Source organism: Salvelinus sp. IW2-2015, unplaced genomic scaffold (assembly GCF_002910315.2).
Source record: "Salvelinus sp. IW2-2015 unplaced genomic scaffold, ASM291031v2 Un_scaffold4208, whole genome shotgun sequence".
Taxonomy (NCBI): Eukaryota; Metazoa; Chordata; class Actinopteri; order Salmoniformes; family Salmonidae; genus Salvelinus; species Salvelinus sp. IW2-2015.
This window is the reverse complement of record NW_019945479.1, coordinates 81,741-98,468: the sequence shown is the minus strand read 5'-3', so window position 1 is coordinate 98,468 and position 16,728 is coordinate 81,741. Positions and strand designations below refer to the sequence as shown.

Below are 16,728 nucleotides of genomic sequence, written 5' to 3'. Positions count from 1 at the left end.
AAGTAGTAGGCCACACAAGCTCACAGAAATGTACTGCCAAGTGCTGTAGTAAGTAAAAATCGTCTGTCCTCAGTTCCTCTGTAGCTGGAGTCTCAAAGTAGTAGGCCACACAAGCTCACAGAAATGTACTGCCAAGTGCTGTAGTAAGTAAAAATCGTCTGTCCTCAGTTGCAACACTCACTACCGAGTTRCAAACTGCCTCAGGAAGCAACTTCAGCACAATAACAGTTCGTCGGGAGCTTCATGAAATGGGTTTCCATGGCTGAGTACACAAGCCCAAGATCACCAGGTGCAAATTCAAGCGTCAGCTGGAATTGTGTAAAGTTCGCCACCATTGGACTCTGGAGCAGTGGAAATGTGTTCTCTGGAGTGATGAATCTGGCAGTCATCTGGCAGTCCGACAGACGAATCTGGGTTTGGCGGATGCCATGAGAACGCTACCTACCCGAATGCATTGTGGTCCAGAAATGGTTTGTCCAGATCAGTGTGGAAGAACTTGACGGGCCTGCACAGAGCCCTGACCTCAAACCCATCGAACCCCTTTGGGATAAATTGGAACATCGACTGCGAGCCAGGCCTAATCGTCCAAAATCAGTGCCCGACCTCTTGAGGTTGAATGTTCCAACATCTAGTGGAAAGCCTTCCCAGAAGAGTGGAGGCTGTTATAGCAGCAAATGGGGACCAACTCCATATTAATGTCCGTGATTTTGGAATGAGATGTCCAATGAGCATGTGTCCACATACCCTTGTTCATGTAGAGAACCTCGACTAGTGCTACAGTCATGTCGGAACTAGAAAACTCAGACATTTCAGACTTGGAATCTTGTAGAAAGATGATACCCGAGTATCAGAATTAACCAACAAGAAGCATTATGCAAATTATTTACGTTAATTTTATGTTCAGAGTTTCCAACTGGTTATGAATGCATCATTTGTCTTTGTACATGTGGTTAGTCATAAATAAAATTGAAATGACATACAGACTTCGGAAGGCTAACATTCTTGCCCTTTGCACATTGATATTCTCATCGACTTGGCTGTAGTGGAGCAGATTGAAATCACCAACAAACTAACATGGTCCAAGCACACCAAGACAGTCGTGAAGAGGGCAGGAAAAAACCTATTCCCCCTCAGGGGACTGAAAAGATTTGGCATGGGTCCTCAGATCCTCAAAAGGTTCTACAGCTGCACCATCGAGAGCATCCTGACTGGTTMCATCACTGCCTGGTATGGCAACTGCTCGACCTCCGACTGCAAGGCACTACAGAGGGTAGTGCGTACGGCCCAGTACATCACTGGGACCAAACTTCCTGCCATCCAGGACCTCTATACCAGGCGGAGTCAGAGGTCCAAGAGGCTTCTAAACAGCTTCTACCCCCAATCCATAAGACTCCTGAACATATAATCAAATGGCTAACCAGACTATTTGCATTTCCCTCCCCCAGCCTCCCCCCCCTTTGACGCCGCTGTTACTCTCTGTTATCATCTATGCATAGTCACTTTAATAACTCTACCTACATGTACATATTACCTAAATTACCTTGACTAACCGGTGCCCCCGCACATTGACTATGTAGCGGTACCCCCTGTATATAGTCTCGCTATTGTTATTTTACTGCTGCTCTTTAATTACTTGTTCCTTTTATTTCTTATTCTTATTCATATTTTTTAAACTGCATTGTTGGTTGGGGGCTTGTAAGTAAGCATTTCACTGTAAGGTCTACAGCTGTTGTATTCGGCACGTGACTAACAACATTTGATTTGATTTGATTCATAGCCTCCCTCCAAATAGTAAACCTAATTATTTGGAACAAAATTGGCATGAGTCTACCATGTTGCTCAAAATTAATGTTCCACAAAATATATGAAAGTTCATCACAATTTATCTGATCATTGACACTACCAGCTCTCTCTATTTTCTCCTTTCTTAATCATCATAATATATGATATTGTGCAAATAATTTGTGATCAAACCTGCACCAAGACAGTGGGTCCTATCAGATTGACCTGCACCTGTCAATCATTATAAATCGATGACGTCAGGTCAGTCGTTTGTTTTCGTCAACTCAATCACGCTTACCAATACCTGAGTGCAAATTAACAGTCGCAAGAAACATGTAGGCTAAACAAATACTTAATTTCGTTCTTGTATTATTAATCGAATGGTGAATTAAGGTGGCCATGATTATTGATAAAGAACACCGACTTTGCTTTTGCAGGACCTGTTTCGCGTTTCCATTTATATTGTTCATTCTTGTACCTCACACGATATCTCTCGGTAAGTAGCCTGTGCGTGCTAAGTGCGTTATTGTTGTGTCTGTAATTGATACTGAGTGGCTATGCTGTTTCCACATCAATTATGAGTTACACACAAACATGTATTTAGCTTATTTTCCTCCCGGGACGCAGGGTTTGGTTGATTTTCATGAGTTAATTGTGACATGTAACGTTAGCTTCYTACAATCTGCAGGAAGCTGCAGTAGTTTTACGTTCTCCATATGTTGGAAGATAAGCAACAATTCCTTGTTTGGCAGGTAAATAAGTCCAGTATTAAATAAACACATAATCACGCCAAACTTCTGAACCATGCACTTTGCACTAACTTACACCTATGTGTCTTGTTCACTTTGATTCTCTACAGTTGGCCAGAAGGACATTTATTGTTGAACAACACCAAATTGAAATCCATTTGGAGAGAGGACACATTTTCATCTTTGACAGTTGCCACTACTGTGGAACACAAATTGACACTTCAATATGGTGTCATGGTTCGGAAGTGGATATTCTCCATCTTCCCAGGTAAGTATAGGTCTTCCACCCTTCCACTCATTGTTAAGACTGTATCTAAGTACAAACACTGTCCTGTATCCATTCATCTAAACAAATTACGCAATATTTTAGTTCTGGGATTCTGAGATTACCATTGGTGTTCATTAGATCATGCTACAGTATAATTATTATGTTTTTATTCACTTGAAGGTTCACATTCCATTGAGTTCAGAAGTATACATAAACCTGACCAACAGCCCATCAATAGCACTCTGGTGGGTAGACCTGTAATATAAGTGATCACATTCTCCTCTTCTTTTCTGGTGTCACCATAATGTCCCTTTTGAATKAAAGATTAATGTTTGTCCATTCTCATGTTATCGCTCTTAGGAAGCCCTGGAGTTGTTCTCCACCAATGAGGTGTTTGCGTGTGAAAACAGCGCTCTGTACCTTTATCAGGACCCAGACTTCATCCTCATGCTCGGTAACGTTGTTACGTCTTTGTCTTCATTCGAGAGTGAGAGAGAGGGGGACAGAGAGCCACGAAGGGAAAGAGACAAATAAATGGGGAGAGAGAGAGAGAGAGAGAGAGAGAGATAAAGGGAGGGAGATGGAAGGAGAGAGATGAAGGTAGGTAGACAGACACAGATTAATCGTCAGAAAGGAATACAGACGAGAGAGAGAGACGCAAAAATGAAATCAAGATGGAGACAGAATTCAGGTGACGATCAGTGGTGTAGTGGGCATATACCCAGATGTGCAGGTCATAAATGTAGTCATGACTCCCATCTCCTAGGTCACACCATGCGCTATCCCTTGACGCTGGAGTCCAGGAGTACCTCCATGTTACTGGTGTCCTGGAAAGAGAAGATGCAGCCCCTGGCTGCCCCTGTCCCCATCCACTCTGTGTCCCTATACCACTCTGAGATGAAGGCCTACGCTGCCCTTAGTGTGGACAGTACCCATTCCAACCACTACCGCTTCACAGCCCTGGAGTCCTGCAGTTCTTATGCTGCCTGTGTGGAGATGGCAGGCAGCCACTCGCTTACCTGTCTCTCCACTATCACAGGTACAGTTGGGGTGTGTTCATTAGTGCACACTGTAGCAACACTAATATGCTGGTTCCTAGTGAATACACCCTTGGTAGCTCTAGTCGTTGTCACCCTGTGTAATCACACCAATCTTAAGGTTCAAACTGTTATTTACAGGCCTTTTTGATGATATAAAAGCATAAAGTATAGATTTGAGGACTATACCTTATGTCTCGTCCCATGAGCTCGGTACTGATATGAGCAGCACTGTGTTGTATTGATATTTATGAAGTAATTACTTTGTTACATTTTGCTGTATAATTTCTATTCATATCCAGACCCAGAAGTCCCCAGACATTTCCAGGTGACGTTGTGGAACAGCAGCAGTGTCACGGTGTCCTGGGACTGTCCCGACAACCGCAAGTTCTCCTTCTTCCTTGTCACGGTCCTCTACCTCAATGGCACCAACCATGTCCTGGAGGAGAGGTCCTTCAGGCACACACTGGACACCTTTGTGTTCTCTCAGTCTGACCTGCCGCCCTGTAGCAGGGTGAAGTTTGGCCTGCAGACGGTGTGCCAGGCGGGCACGGAGGCTCGCCACAGCAGAATGGTCTTAATCAACGGGAATACTGGTAAGATCCACCTAGTTGATGCTTTGCTAGGCTGAGTGTCAATAGTCTTAAGTTTCTTCCCCTCCTTGTCTCCTTCCCTTTATATGCGTAAATCTGAGGTAGGGCCGGTGTTCTGAGGAGGTAGGGCCGGTGTTCTGAGGAGGTAGGGCCGGTGTTCTGAGGAGGTAGGGCCGGTGTTCTGAGGAGGTAGGGCCGTACGTGTTTCTGAGGAGGTAGGGCCGGTGTCTGAGGAGGTAGGGGCCGGTGTTTCTGAGGAGGTAGGGCCGGTGGTTCTGAGGAGGTAGGGCCGGTGTTCTGAGGAGGTAGGGCCGGTGTTCTGAGGAGGTAGGGCCGGTGTTCTGAGGAGGTAGGGCCGGTGTTCTGAGGAGGTAGGGCCGGTGTTCTGGAGGAGGTAGGGCCGGTGTTTCTGAGGAGGTAGGGCCGGTGTTCTGAGGAGGTAGGGCCGGTGTTTTGACTGAGGGGAGGCCGGTGTTCTGAGGGGGTAGGGCCGGTGTCTGAGGGAGGGTCCGGTGTTCTGAGGGTAGGGCGGTGTTCTGAGGGGTAGGGCCGTGTTCTGAGGGGGTAGGGCCGGTGTTTCTGAGGGGGTAGGGCCGGTTTCTGAGGGGTAGGGCGGTTTCTGAGGGGTGGGCCGGTGTTCTGAGGGGTAGGGCCGGTGTTCTGAGGGGGTAGGGCCGGTGTTCTGAGGGGTAGGGCCGTGTTCTGAGGGGGTAGGGCCGGTGTTCTGGGGGTAGGGCCGGGTGTCTGGAGGGGGTAGGGCCGGTGTTCTGAGGGGTAGGCCGGTTCTGAGGGGTAGGGCCGTGTTCTGAGGGGTAGGGCCGGTGTTCTGAGGGGGTAGGGCCGGTGTTTCTGAGGGGTAGGGCCGGTGTTTCTGAGGGGGTAGGGCCGGTGTTCGAGGGGTAGGCCGGTTTCTGAGAGGTAGGGCGGTGTTCTGAGGAGGTAGGGCCGGTGTTCTGAGGAGGTAGGGCCGGTGTTCTGAGGAGGTGGCGGTTCTGAGGAGGTAGGCCGGTGTTCTGAGAGGTAGGGCCGTGTTCTGAGGAGGTAGGGCCGGTGTTCTGAGGAGTAGGGCCGGTGTTCTGAGGAAATGTCAGACAGGTACTTTCATCTATTCTAACAGAGTTTCTGATCATTGCACATGAGGGGAAGGAGACGAGGAAGTCCCTTCTATTGATATGCAGCCAAAGTAAACCCATAACATCCGTTCATCTATGGCACTGTTTTCAACCACTCTTCAATTGCCTTTCTCCTACTTGCTTACGGTGAACACTTCTGGAAATGACTATCAGCCCTCTCTTTAGTCCACTCAGAAATTGAGAACCTGTGGCAGACCTCCTCGGGCCGGACAACTACACCCTGAGCTGGGTGGTGAGGAAAACTTCTTCTATCTCCATGTTCAGGATCTACCACCAGGGGCGCTCCACTACACCACCTGCTCACCAGCCACACGGTGGCCAGCCTGCTGCCCTGCCGCCAGTACTCGGCTAGAGTAGAGCGCTGTGCGGAGACAGCTGGTCATGAGCTCCAAGACCGTACGCGCTCGCACAGGTAAACTACAGAGCCAAGCCTCAAGGCTCATGTTGCGTGATCGATGTTGGGCAGCTCTCATGTTTATTTTTTTACTAGGTTGGAGATGCATTTAGTGGGGGATTGAATGGAGAAATGTATTAAACGGTAACCTAATAATTTAATCAGCTTGATTGTGATTAAAGAAAGTGCGGTCACATGCTTTTATGTACATGCTTTTGTTCTAATCCAACACCTGTTCAACTATTCAAGTGAATTGATGATTAGTTTAGTAGACAGTATGTATGTGCAGCAGTACTGGGCTGGAACAAAAACCTGCCCACCCTTGTAGAGTCTATAGGACCAGTATTGAAGACCACTATAACAGCCTGTATCTGCCATGTTGGGGTGGGTCTTTGCTTCTCCTCTCTGCTCAGGGGTGAAGTTTCCCCTAGGTACAGATCTAGGATCAGTTCCCTTCCCCAATCATAACTTTAACCATCAGAGGGGAAATGCTAAACTGACTCAAGATCAGCGTCTAGGGTCAACTTCACCCTACGTCATCTCTCTCATAGGACCCAGAGGTGTATCAGAACTGCGCTACCGTCCTGAGGACTCTACGCGCGCTGTGATTGGTGGGACCGGACAGGGCGTGGCCTTTCAGTACCAGCTGTCTTATGACAACGGCTCGACCATCCAGCAAGCCGGCTGATGGATCCTTTGCTCCGCCTCCCGGGGCTCATTGAGGGAGCGCACTATGCCCTGGACGTGTGGGAAGAGTGTGATGGCGAGTGGAGCGCCGACACGGCCCTGGTGTGTTTCGATGGAGTCAACGTTTCCGTCAATGCCCTCGTGCTGCCGGTGGCGTCCACCCTGAGGCGAATGAAGACCTAGGTTGGTGTCATCTGGGCCGTGTTCAGTAGGGCACAACGTTGTGGAATCGTCATATATACAGTACCAGTCAAAGGTTTGGACACACCTACTCATTCAAGGGTTTTTCTTTATTTTTACTATTTTCTACGTTGTAGAATAATAGCAAAGACATCAAAACTATGAAATAACACACATGGAATCATGTAGTAACCAAAAAGTGTTAAACAAAATATTTTATATTTGAAATTCTTCAAAGTAACCACCCTTTGCCTTGATGACAGCTTTGCACACTCTTCGCATTCTCTCAACCAACTTCATGAGGTAGTCACCTGGAATGCTTTTCCAACAGTCTTCCGACATTGGTGAGCACTTGTTGGCTGCTTTTCCTTCACTCTGCGGTCCAACTCATCCCAAACCATCTTGATTGGGTTGAGGTCGGGTGATTGTGGAGGCCAGGTCATCTGATGCAGCACTCATCACGGTCCTTGGTCAAATAGCCCTTTATACATCCTGGAGGTGTTTTGGGTCATTGCCCTGTTGAAAACAAATGATAGTCCCATTAAGCGAAAACCAGATGGGATGGTGTATTGCTGCAGAATGCTAGGTAGCAATGCTGGTTAAGTGTGCCTTGAATTCTAAATAAATCACTGACAGTGTCTGCAGCAAAGCACCATCACACCACCTACATGCTCCAAGTTGGTAACCACACATGTGGAGATAATCCGTTCACCTACTCTGCGTCTCACAAAGACACGGCGGTTGGAACCAAAAATCTTGAATTTGGACTCATCAGACCCAAGGACAGATTCCACCAGTTTAATGTCCATTGCTCGTTTCTTGGCCCAAGCAAGTCTCTTCTTCTTATTGTGTCCTTTAGTAGTGGTTTCTTTGCAGCAATTCGACCATGAAGGCCTGATTCCACAAGTCTCCTCTGAACAGTTGATGTTGAGATGTCTGTTATCTTGAACTCTTAAGCATTTATTTGGGATGCAATTTCTGAGGCTGGTAACTCTAATGAACTTATCCTCTGCAGCAGAGGTAACTCTGTCTTCCTTTCCTCTGGTGGTCCTCATGAGAGCCAGTTTCATCATAGCACTTGATTGTTTTGCGACTGCACCTGAAGAAACTTTCAAAGTTCTTGACTTTTCTGTATTGATTGACCTTCATGTCTTAAAGTAATGATGTACTGTCATTTCTCTGCTTATTTGAGCTGTTCTTGCCATAATATGGACTTGGTCTTTTACCAATAGGGCTGTCTATTTACCAACAACCCTACATTGTCACAACACAACTGATTGGCTCAAACGCATTTCTTATGATTCCATATTTGTTATTTCATAGTTTTGATGTCTCCACTATTATTCTAAAATGTTGGAAATAGTAAAAATAAAAACCCTTTAATGAGTAGKTGTGTCTAAACCTTTGACTAGTGTTTATGCATGCATCAAACGTGCCTCTGATGCGTAGCGTAAGGAAGCATGTAATCTCTATTCAGGACATTTCCATCCCGTGTTCCACAACGTTTGCCTACTGAACGTACGCCAGATGTTGTTTATAGTGTTGGGTATGTTTAGGAGGTAGAAATGGATGTTGTTGCAGGAACACATTTGCTATTCTACATGCACTTGATATGATCAGGTAAAGAGTTTACTTGAAACGAGTGCTTTGTTAATTGTCTTGTGCATTATGCTATTATGAAATAAAGTGACATTTTGTTTTCTCACTTCTAGCCTTCGTTGTGCCTTGGTTAATGGTGTTGGACCCAAAGACTGAGCCCTGGGCTGAGCTGAAGCGCATCTACGAAAAACTAGTGAGTGTCTTTGAGCACCAAATGGAATAAAACTGACTGAAACCGAGAGGGACTACTTGGACTTGACAAACGTTAATACATTTTTTTTGTGATATGTTTAATCAAGTTTTCTGTCGTGTGGCCTTATGATCACAACTCTGGCCTCCCTCTCACTGACATTTCTTCATGTCCGTAGCTGGAGGAGCTTTTGAAAGAGTACCCGATTAAGACCAGGGTGGAGTTGGTTGCATTCAAGGAGCTGGAAGGCGAATCCAAAACTAAGATTACCTTTCAAGGCTTTGACGCTTCCATAACCGATGCAGACTTACCGCTACCACCTGGCGAGCAGCTGCACCATATCCAGTCCCTCCAGCCACCCAATATCACAGTCAAGGATGGGATCATCTACTGGGATGGTAAGAGAACCACCAACAACAGCATCACATGGAGTATTGTCAGATTTCTATCAACATTTCATGTTTTTTAAACTTGTGTGATGCGTTCAAACTATAAATCTTGCTTACCTAGGCYGTTACCTGTCCCAAATGTGGGGTTTGTACATTGCTTGGCACACTATCACTGAAATAGTGGAACCTCTGTGCATTACACAGAATGTTGCTGCTGTTTTTTTACCCTCCAGGGTAAAGTCAGCTTCCCCTCTCCCGATTCTAACCTTAACCATTAGTGGGGGGGAATGCGAAACTGACCCAAGAGCAGCGCCTAGGGGTAACTTTACCCTCCCTTTTGTACAGACCCAGATGAGTGTGCGACCCCTGACCTGAAAGGTGTGACGCCAACTCTTTGTGCGTCAACACTCTGAACTCCTACACCTGTGTGTGTCAACATGGCTTCTATGACGTCGGCCTGCCTTCGTTCCCCCTCCTGCCTCACATCCTGTCTGTTATGGTCAGTTAGCTTCTTGTTATTGTGCAATTTAATTTGTCTGTTGGTGTACCTTTTTTTGTATTCTCTACTACACCACTCCTGTTTACTGATGGGTCATGTTCAATAGGGCACACAATGGGAAATGTTTTATGTTTTAAATGTGTTGCAATGGAAAACAAGCATTTCTATTGGAGAAGTCAGGCAGTCCCTCCCTGTTTGTCTGGTTTCTTCCGTTCTGTGCCTAATGATACGACGCTGATTCCTTTTTGGGGGTAAAGAAAGTTAATTAATTCCAACAGAAAAGGGTATGTTCACCCAGTGCCTGAATAGATCGATGGCCGGAGGTATCGCCAAAGCCTTCCTGATTGGCTACTTCGGTGGCGACGTAACGGTTGTCTTGAATGAAGGCCGTTGCACCATGGAGGAGAGCGAGAGCTTTACCACTTCCGCGTGTTGCGCAAACCCTCGCGGTGTGGAACGAGACGGCTGGTGAGTGACCGTGCATTCAGTCGTGCAAAGGGGTTATAATGGAATCTAAACAACAGGTCACACTGGATACCTGCCAAGCACTAGTGTAATGTGATTATGCCATTGTGCACAGCACTCTGTGATGAATAGGATTTTCTGTGTGTGTCCAGGTGAACAGAACACACATCGAGTTCCGGAACACTCTGACAGTGACCTTGAGCAGCGAGAGGACCATCACACGAAGAGATCTCAAGGTTTATCTGAAGTGCATCTACCCCCGGAACTATGTCCGCAACACCCAGATAAAGTAGATCTGGAGTGGTAAGAAAAGACAGATCGGAGTAATTCTGGGGCCAGGAGATGTTCCTGATTGTGACCTACAAGGAAAAACTGGTCCTGTAGCCTGGCAAGGGTTGCAAAGGGAGGGAATATTACTGGTAGCCCTTTTTTGAAATGTACAAGTAATCTACTGGACTTTTGATTCATACAATGGATCAGAATCATAAAACTGTGTTTTGACCAATCCCCTCTCTACACCTCCAGGATCACCTCCCACTCTGTGGTGGAGTACAACTCCTCKCATGAGCTYGGGCTGGCCATGACCATGTACAGCGARGACTCCTTCTCCTACYGCTACAGAGACTCCATCGCCCTCCACCTAAGCGATGTACTCTTCTTCGAGGTGGCCCTRCTGACAAACAACACGTTCGCCTCGGAGGTCCTGCTAGAAGTGGTTTCCTGCTGGGCCACAGAGAGCCCGGATCCACAGGACGAAACCAAGGGCTTCTTTCTCCTAGATGGGTGGGTTACTGTCCTGGGTCATATTCATTTGTGCACACAAAAAACAAGAGTTTGTTATTGGAGAAGTTCAGGTAGCCTCTCCTGTTTTAGTCAATTTTCTTCTGTTTGATTTCTAGTGAATATGACCCTGGTGTGAAATATGGTATTCTAAACTCTGGGCTGTGTTCAATTGAGCAATATAAAATGTCATGTAGAGGCATTATGTGATGGGGGGATAGGTTTAGAGTATAGGGTTATTTTGTTGAGGTATAAAATATTGTTTTTGGACAAGATGGTACCTCCAGGTTTTCAAACATTATCTTCTGTTTCAAACCTACTGGGCATGACCCTGGATTTTCAAGACTTAAAAAAAGCAGTTTAGGATCATGCCCTATTCTCTCGTCCTCAGCTGCCCTGTTGACAGCACCTTTCATTGGCTCTCTGTGAACGGTGTGTCACAGAGGAGCAGATTCTCCATTCACATGTTCACTATGCCCAAGGAGTTACCCATTTACATGCACTGCCTGGCCCGGATATGCAGTCACGATGAGGACTGTACTACGGTAAATTTCTAACAAGTTTAAGTCTATTTGCCATTATAAATATATTGGAAGTCTTAGTAAAGTTGTTTCAATTTAAAAATGGTAAGAATGATTAGGACATATGTATTAGACCTTACAAATACACATAGAAATGTGTTATAGAGCAGTCATTTTAATTGAAAGTAAGTCTAAGAAGCGGTAGATCTGTCTATATGAGCTAATTCTATGCTTTCCATTCATAAGTTTCGTTTTTGCGTCTATCTTTAGTTTTTGTACACCAGCTTCCAACGGCTGAAAATACAATATTTTTGGTTGTGGAAAATYTATTTCACAGCGGTTTAGATGGTATAATGATTATTACACTATACTTACTTGTTTAGTCACATAACCTGAAATTAGGCAAACTTTTAGGAACCAGGAAATGGCGGAGATTTCTGCATAGTGCATCTTTTTAAAGCTGATATTCAGCTTTGCTCAACAAACACATTTGTATTGATTGAACAAACAGTTATGCACATTTATTAGTAACTTGGTCATTATTTTTTTTAAACATATTTTCCTATGAACAAACAGTTATGCACATTTATTAGTAACTTGGTCATTATTTTTTTTAAACATATTTTCCTATGYTTCTCTGTAGAACTGTACCACCCAGAGACTTTCTAAGAGATCAACAGCTAGATGGGATCCATACATCAAAGTAGCTGTGGTCGTGTCAGCAGGACCACTGATGGTCACCSCCGAGGCGGCACCAGGGACCAAACTCTCCAACTGTGAGTTGGTGTGATGTGAAACGTTTTGAGCGTTGCCGATATCGTTTTAATCTATACATTTATTTCTGAAACTTCTGTAACATTCTTGAACAGGCCTGTGGCATCTGGGGATGCTCCAAATGATGTCTTGGATACTAATTCAGTTTGTAACAGTGATATATGAATGCTTCCATGCAGCCGGTACACCTTAACTCATGTAAAGCACCAGCAACAATTTTTCAACAAACTGTTACATGGCAATACTTCCYTAATTGGAACTTACCGGTGTCTTCTCAACTGCRGTCGTGGAGCGTTGGAACTTAGAAAATGCTCCGTTTATYAAATGAAATACATTTTTGCTCAATGAGGTGATCTAACAATGTGTACGCTGCCATATTGTCTGTTTCTGATCTTCCAGATCGATCGAGACACTTGGGTGTCCACGCCGAAGTGTTTTATGTCAGGACCGCAACTCAGAAATCAAGCGTTGCGTTCTATTTTTTTATTTAACATTTATTTAACCAGGTAGGCCGTTGAGAACAAGTTTCATTTACAACTGCGACCTGGCCAAGATAAAGCAAAGCAGTGCGACACAAACAACAACAACAGAGTGTTTATACCATGTGTAAAACGTACAGTCAATAACGCAAATGGCGTGTGCAAATGGCGTAAGGAGGTAAGGCAATAAATAGGCCATAGTAGCGAAGTAATTACAATTTAGCAAATTAACACTGGTTTGATAGATGTGCAGATGATGATGTGCAAGTACAAATACTGGTGAGACAAAAAAAAGTAAATAAAAACAATATGGGGATAAGGTAGGTAGTTGGATGGGCTATTTTCAGATGGTCTGTTGTACAGCTGCAGCGGTCGGTAAGCTGCTCAGATAGCTGATGCTTAAAGTTAGTGAGGGAGCTATAAGTCTCCAACTTCAGCGATTTTTGCAGTTCGTTCCAGTCATTGGCAGCAGAGAACTGGAAGGAAAGGTGGGCAAAAGAGGTGTTGGCTTTGGGGATGACCAGTGAGATATACCTGCTGGAGCGCGTGTTACGGGTGGGTGTTATGGTGACCAGTGCGCTGAGAAGGTGGAGCTTTACCTAGCAAAGACTTTTAGATGACCTGGAGCCAGTGGGTGACGAATATGTAGCGAGGGCCAGTGGTTGGTGGTATATGGGGCTTTGATGAAACGGATGGCACTGTGATAGACTGCATCCAGTTTAAGTAGAGTGTTGGAGGCTATTTTGTAAATGACATCGGCATCGCTTTGACTGACACCCGCCTGTCCCAATCAATGAGAGATGACTAAGGTGGTGTGTAATTGTTGGGTCGTTCCAGGAAATTTGTCCCTTTTGGGTGTTGTAACTTTTTTTTATTTCATTTGATTTTAACATTGTCATAACGAACACATGTTACATAATACTTATTTTTTTCCCCATCAAGGTTAAATAATAGGCACTGACTATAGTAATTTTAAGTGCAAAATTAAAGTAACAGGGTTGACTAACAGGGTTGACGATTTCATTTAAATCAGCCCTAAATCCTCTTGTGACTGGGGATTTTTATTTATTTTATTTTATTTCACCTTTATTTAACCAGGTAGGCTAGTTGAGAGCAAGTTCTCATTTGCAACTGCGACCTGGCCAAGATAAAGCATAGCAATTCGACACAATACAACAGAGTTAACACATGGAATAAACAAAACATAGTCAATAATACAGGAGAAGAAAACAAAAAGTCTATATACAGTGAGTGCAAATGAGGTAAGATAAGGGAGTTAAGGAAATAAATAGGCCATGGTGGCGAAGTAATTACAATATAGCAATTAAAACACTGGAATGGTAGATGTGCAGAAGATGAATGTGCAAGTAGAGATACTGGGGCGCAAAGGAGCAAGATAAATAAATAAATACAGTATGGGGATGAGGTAGGTAGAAAGATGGGCTGTTTCAGATGGGCTATGTACAGGTGCAGTGATCTGTGAGCTGCTCTGACAGCTGGTGCTTAAAGCTAGTGAGGGAGATATGAGTCTCCAGCTTCAGAGATTTTTGCAGTTCGTTCCAGTCATTGGCAGCAGAGAACTGGAAGGAAGACGACCAAATGAGAAATTGGCTTTGGGGGTGACCAGTGAGATATACCTGCTGGAGCGCGTGCTACGAGTGGGTGCTGCTATGGTGACCAGTGAGCTGAGATAAGGTGGGGCTTTACCTAGCAGAGACTTGTAGATGACATGTGGGTTTGGCGACGAGTATGAAGCGGGGGCCAACCAACGAGAGCGTACAGGTCGCAATGGTGGGTAGTGTATGGGGCTTTGGTGACAAAACGGATGGCACTGTGATAGACTGCATCCAGTTTGTTAAGTAGAGTGTTGGAGGCTATTTTATAGATGACATCACCGAAGTCGAGGATCGGAAGGATGGTCAGTTTTACGAGGGTATGTTTGGCAGCATGAGTGAAGGATGCTTGTTGTGATATAGGAAGCCGATTCTAATTTAATTTTGGATTGGAGATGCTTAATGTGAGTCTGGAAGGAGAGTTTACAGTCTAACCAGACACCCAGGTATTTGTAGTTGTCCACGTATTCTAAGGGATGGAAGTTTGTTGTATGCAACAGGGAGGGACAATTGAATGCAAGCTTTACAACAAAAAAATGTAACCGTTAAAAAATGTCTAGCCTGTATATGGCTAACAGGGTTATTAACATGTTATGCTCAACCCGCTCAGTTTTCCACCACAAAAACCATAAAATGGCCAAGAAGAGTAGAACCAGCTTTTACATTATGATTTGAATAAGATGTATTTTGGAAAAAAATAATTAAAAAATGAAAATTTCATGATATTAAAACGTGAGTTCAGTTCACGTAACAGGTTGAGACCTTAAAATGAGGGACAAGTTTTTTTTTCTTAATGCATCACTAATCACATGAAATAAATAACTCTTCAGAAATGCTTTGTCAAAGCAGCAAAAATAACTATGATGGTGAAAACTTGTTGGTCCTAAGTTGGGTAGTCTTTATTTTTTTAATCAGATTTAATTACATTTTACATGTGGTCATATTAATGGGACTTCGTCTTTTAAAATTAAATATTGGTGCACAATTTCTACTTAAAATATCAAAGAGATGCAAAAGGTTTCCTGTTCTATTACTTCATGAGGCAAAAATGTAATTTGATAACAGAGCATTTTCTAAATTCCAACGTTTCACCTGCAACTAGAGATGGGAGTTGAGAAGACCCGGCAAGTTCCAAGTTGAAAATGTAAGGATGTATCAACATTTTAAAGGTTATTACAAAAATTGCTGCCTCTGCTTTACGCGTGACGGCTGTATGGAAGCATACACATCACCCTTAAAGTGTAGCTATAATTCAGTATGTGTCTGTTTCCTTGCAGGGATGAGGCTTTGACAATGATCTACGTCGTTGGAGGAACCATGGGCGTCTTGATGTTGACACTGCTTGGTGTGAGCGCATAAAAGGCTATAATGAATTATTATGAGAGAGCAAGGCCTCAATAAACACATGGAACCACATCTCGTTTTCCTCTGTTCCTGAGTATTATCAGGGTTTCATTCAATATATTTTGTACAGATGTCTTCACTAAGTAAATATTGCCAAAATGAGCGATTAACATTAAATGCCACCAGTAGGTGTATACGGTGGCTACTAATGCTATTGGTGGTAGGCAACCTCAGTRGACAAATTGTGACGGGCACACCCAAACCACTTGCCAATATATCAAATGACTAACTACACTAAACCAAAATATAAATGCAACATGTATAGTGTTGGTCTCATGTTTCATGAGGTGAAATAAAAGAAAATCACATTGTCCATACACACAAAAAGCTTATTTCTCTCAAATGCTGTGTACATGTCCCTGTTAGTGAGCATTTCTCCATTGCCAAGATAATACATCCACCTGAATGGTGTGCCGTGGTGGGAAAAGTACTTATCATACTTGCATAAGTACATATACCTTTTATAGAAAATGACTGAAGTGAAAGTCACCCAGTGACATACTACTCGAGTAAAAGTATTTGCTTTTAAATATACTTAAGTATCAAAAGTAGATGTAATTGCAAAAATGTACAAGTGTAAATAATTCAAATTCCTTATATTAACCAAATGGCAACCAAAAAAAAATACGGGTAGCTACTGCAACACTCAGACATCAAATCAAACTGTATTTGTCACATGTGCCGAATACAAGTGTAGACCTTACCGGGCTGGGAAGTATTTCTGTCTGTAATAAGGCCTGTGTAAGGGAAAAACGAATGATTGGCTGGGCCTGACTCCCCAGTGGGTGGGCCTATGCCCTCCAAGGCCCATGACTGCATCCCTACCCAGTCATGTGAAATCCATAGATGAGGGGCCTAATTTATTTATTTCAATTGACTGATTTCCTTAAATGAACTAACTCAGTAAAATCTTTGAAATTGTTGCATTTATATTGTTGTTCAAGCCAATTTAATTAATTATACCGAAGTGTTTCCCCTATATTCGTTTAGCAGAGGCACTGGCCGCAACTCCAATAAATATGCAGTTTGAAGGAAGTTGCTAACTAGCATTAGCACAATGATTTGACGTCTATGGGGGAAGCTAGCATTCTAGCTATTCCCATATACTTCTAGGCATAAGCACAATGCATTGACATCTATGGGAGCAGCTAACATGCTAGCTATTCCCATACACTTCCAGGCAATGTGCTAA

The 16,728-nt window shown here is 44.0% G+C and overlaps 1 protein-coding gene across 3 annotated transcripts; it reads left to right on the top strand.

The window, feature by feature from the left end:
• The first annotated feature begins 2,027 nt into the window (after positions 1-2,027).
• On the top strand, positions 2,028-15,548 carry LOC112077028 (pancreatic secretory granule membrane major glycoprotein GP2-like). 3 transcript variants are annotated; one of them, XM_024143636.2, is made up of 14 exons: positions 2,028-2,117; positions 2,220-2,278; positions 2,471-2,534; positions 2,642-2,799; positions 2,980-3,044; positions 3,160-3,253; positions 3,566-3,838; positions 4,139-4,432; positions 5,728-5,974; positions 6,508-6,826; positions 8,536-8,615; positions 8,791-9,010; positions 9,347-9,500; positions 9,779-9,884. In XM_024143636.2, coding segments are annotated over exons 1-9 (1,068 nt in total). In that variant the 5' UTR covers positions 2,028-2,115; the 3' UTR covers positions 5,787-5,974; positions 6,508-6,826; positions 8,536-8,615; positions 8,791-9,010; positions 9,347-9,500; positions 9,779-9,884. The 3 variants fall into 3 exon arrangements, with proteins under 3 accessions (XP_023999404.1, XP_023999403.1, XP_070297638.1); XM_024143635.2 differs by having other exon boundaries at positions 2,048-2,278; XM_070441537.1 differs by lacking the exons at positions 2,028-2,117; positions 2,220-2,278; positions 2,471-2,534; ... (3 more) ...; positions 3,566-3,838; positions 4,139-4,432 and adding exons at positions 10,118-10,268; positions 10,491-10,748; positions 11,137-11,290; positions 11,910-12,050; positions 15,417-15,548 and having other exon boundaries at positions 5,782-5,974; positions 9,779-9,968.
• Positions 15,549-16,728: the final 1,180 nt, after the last annotated feature.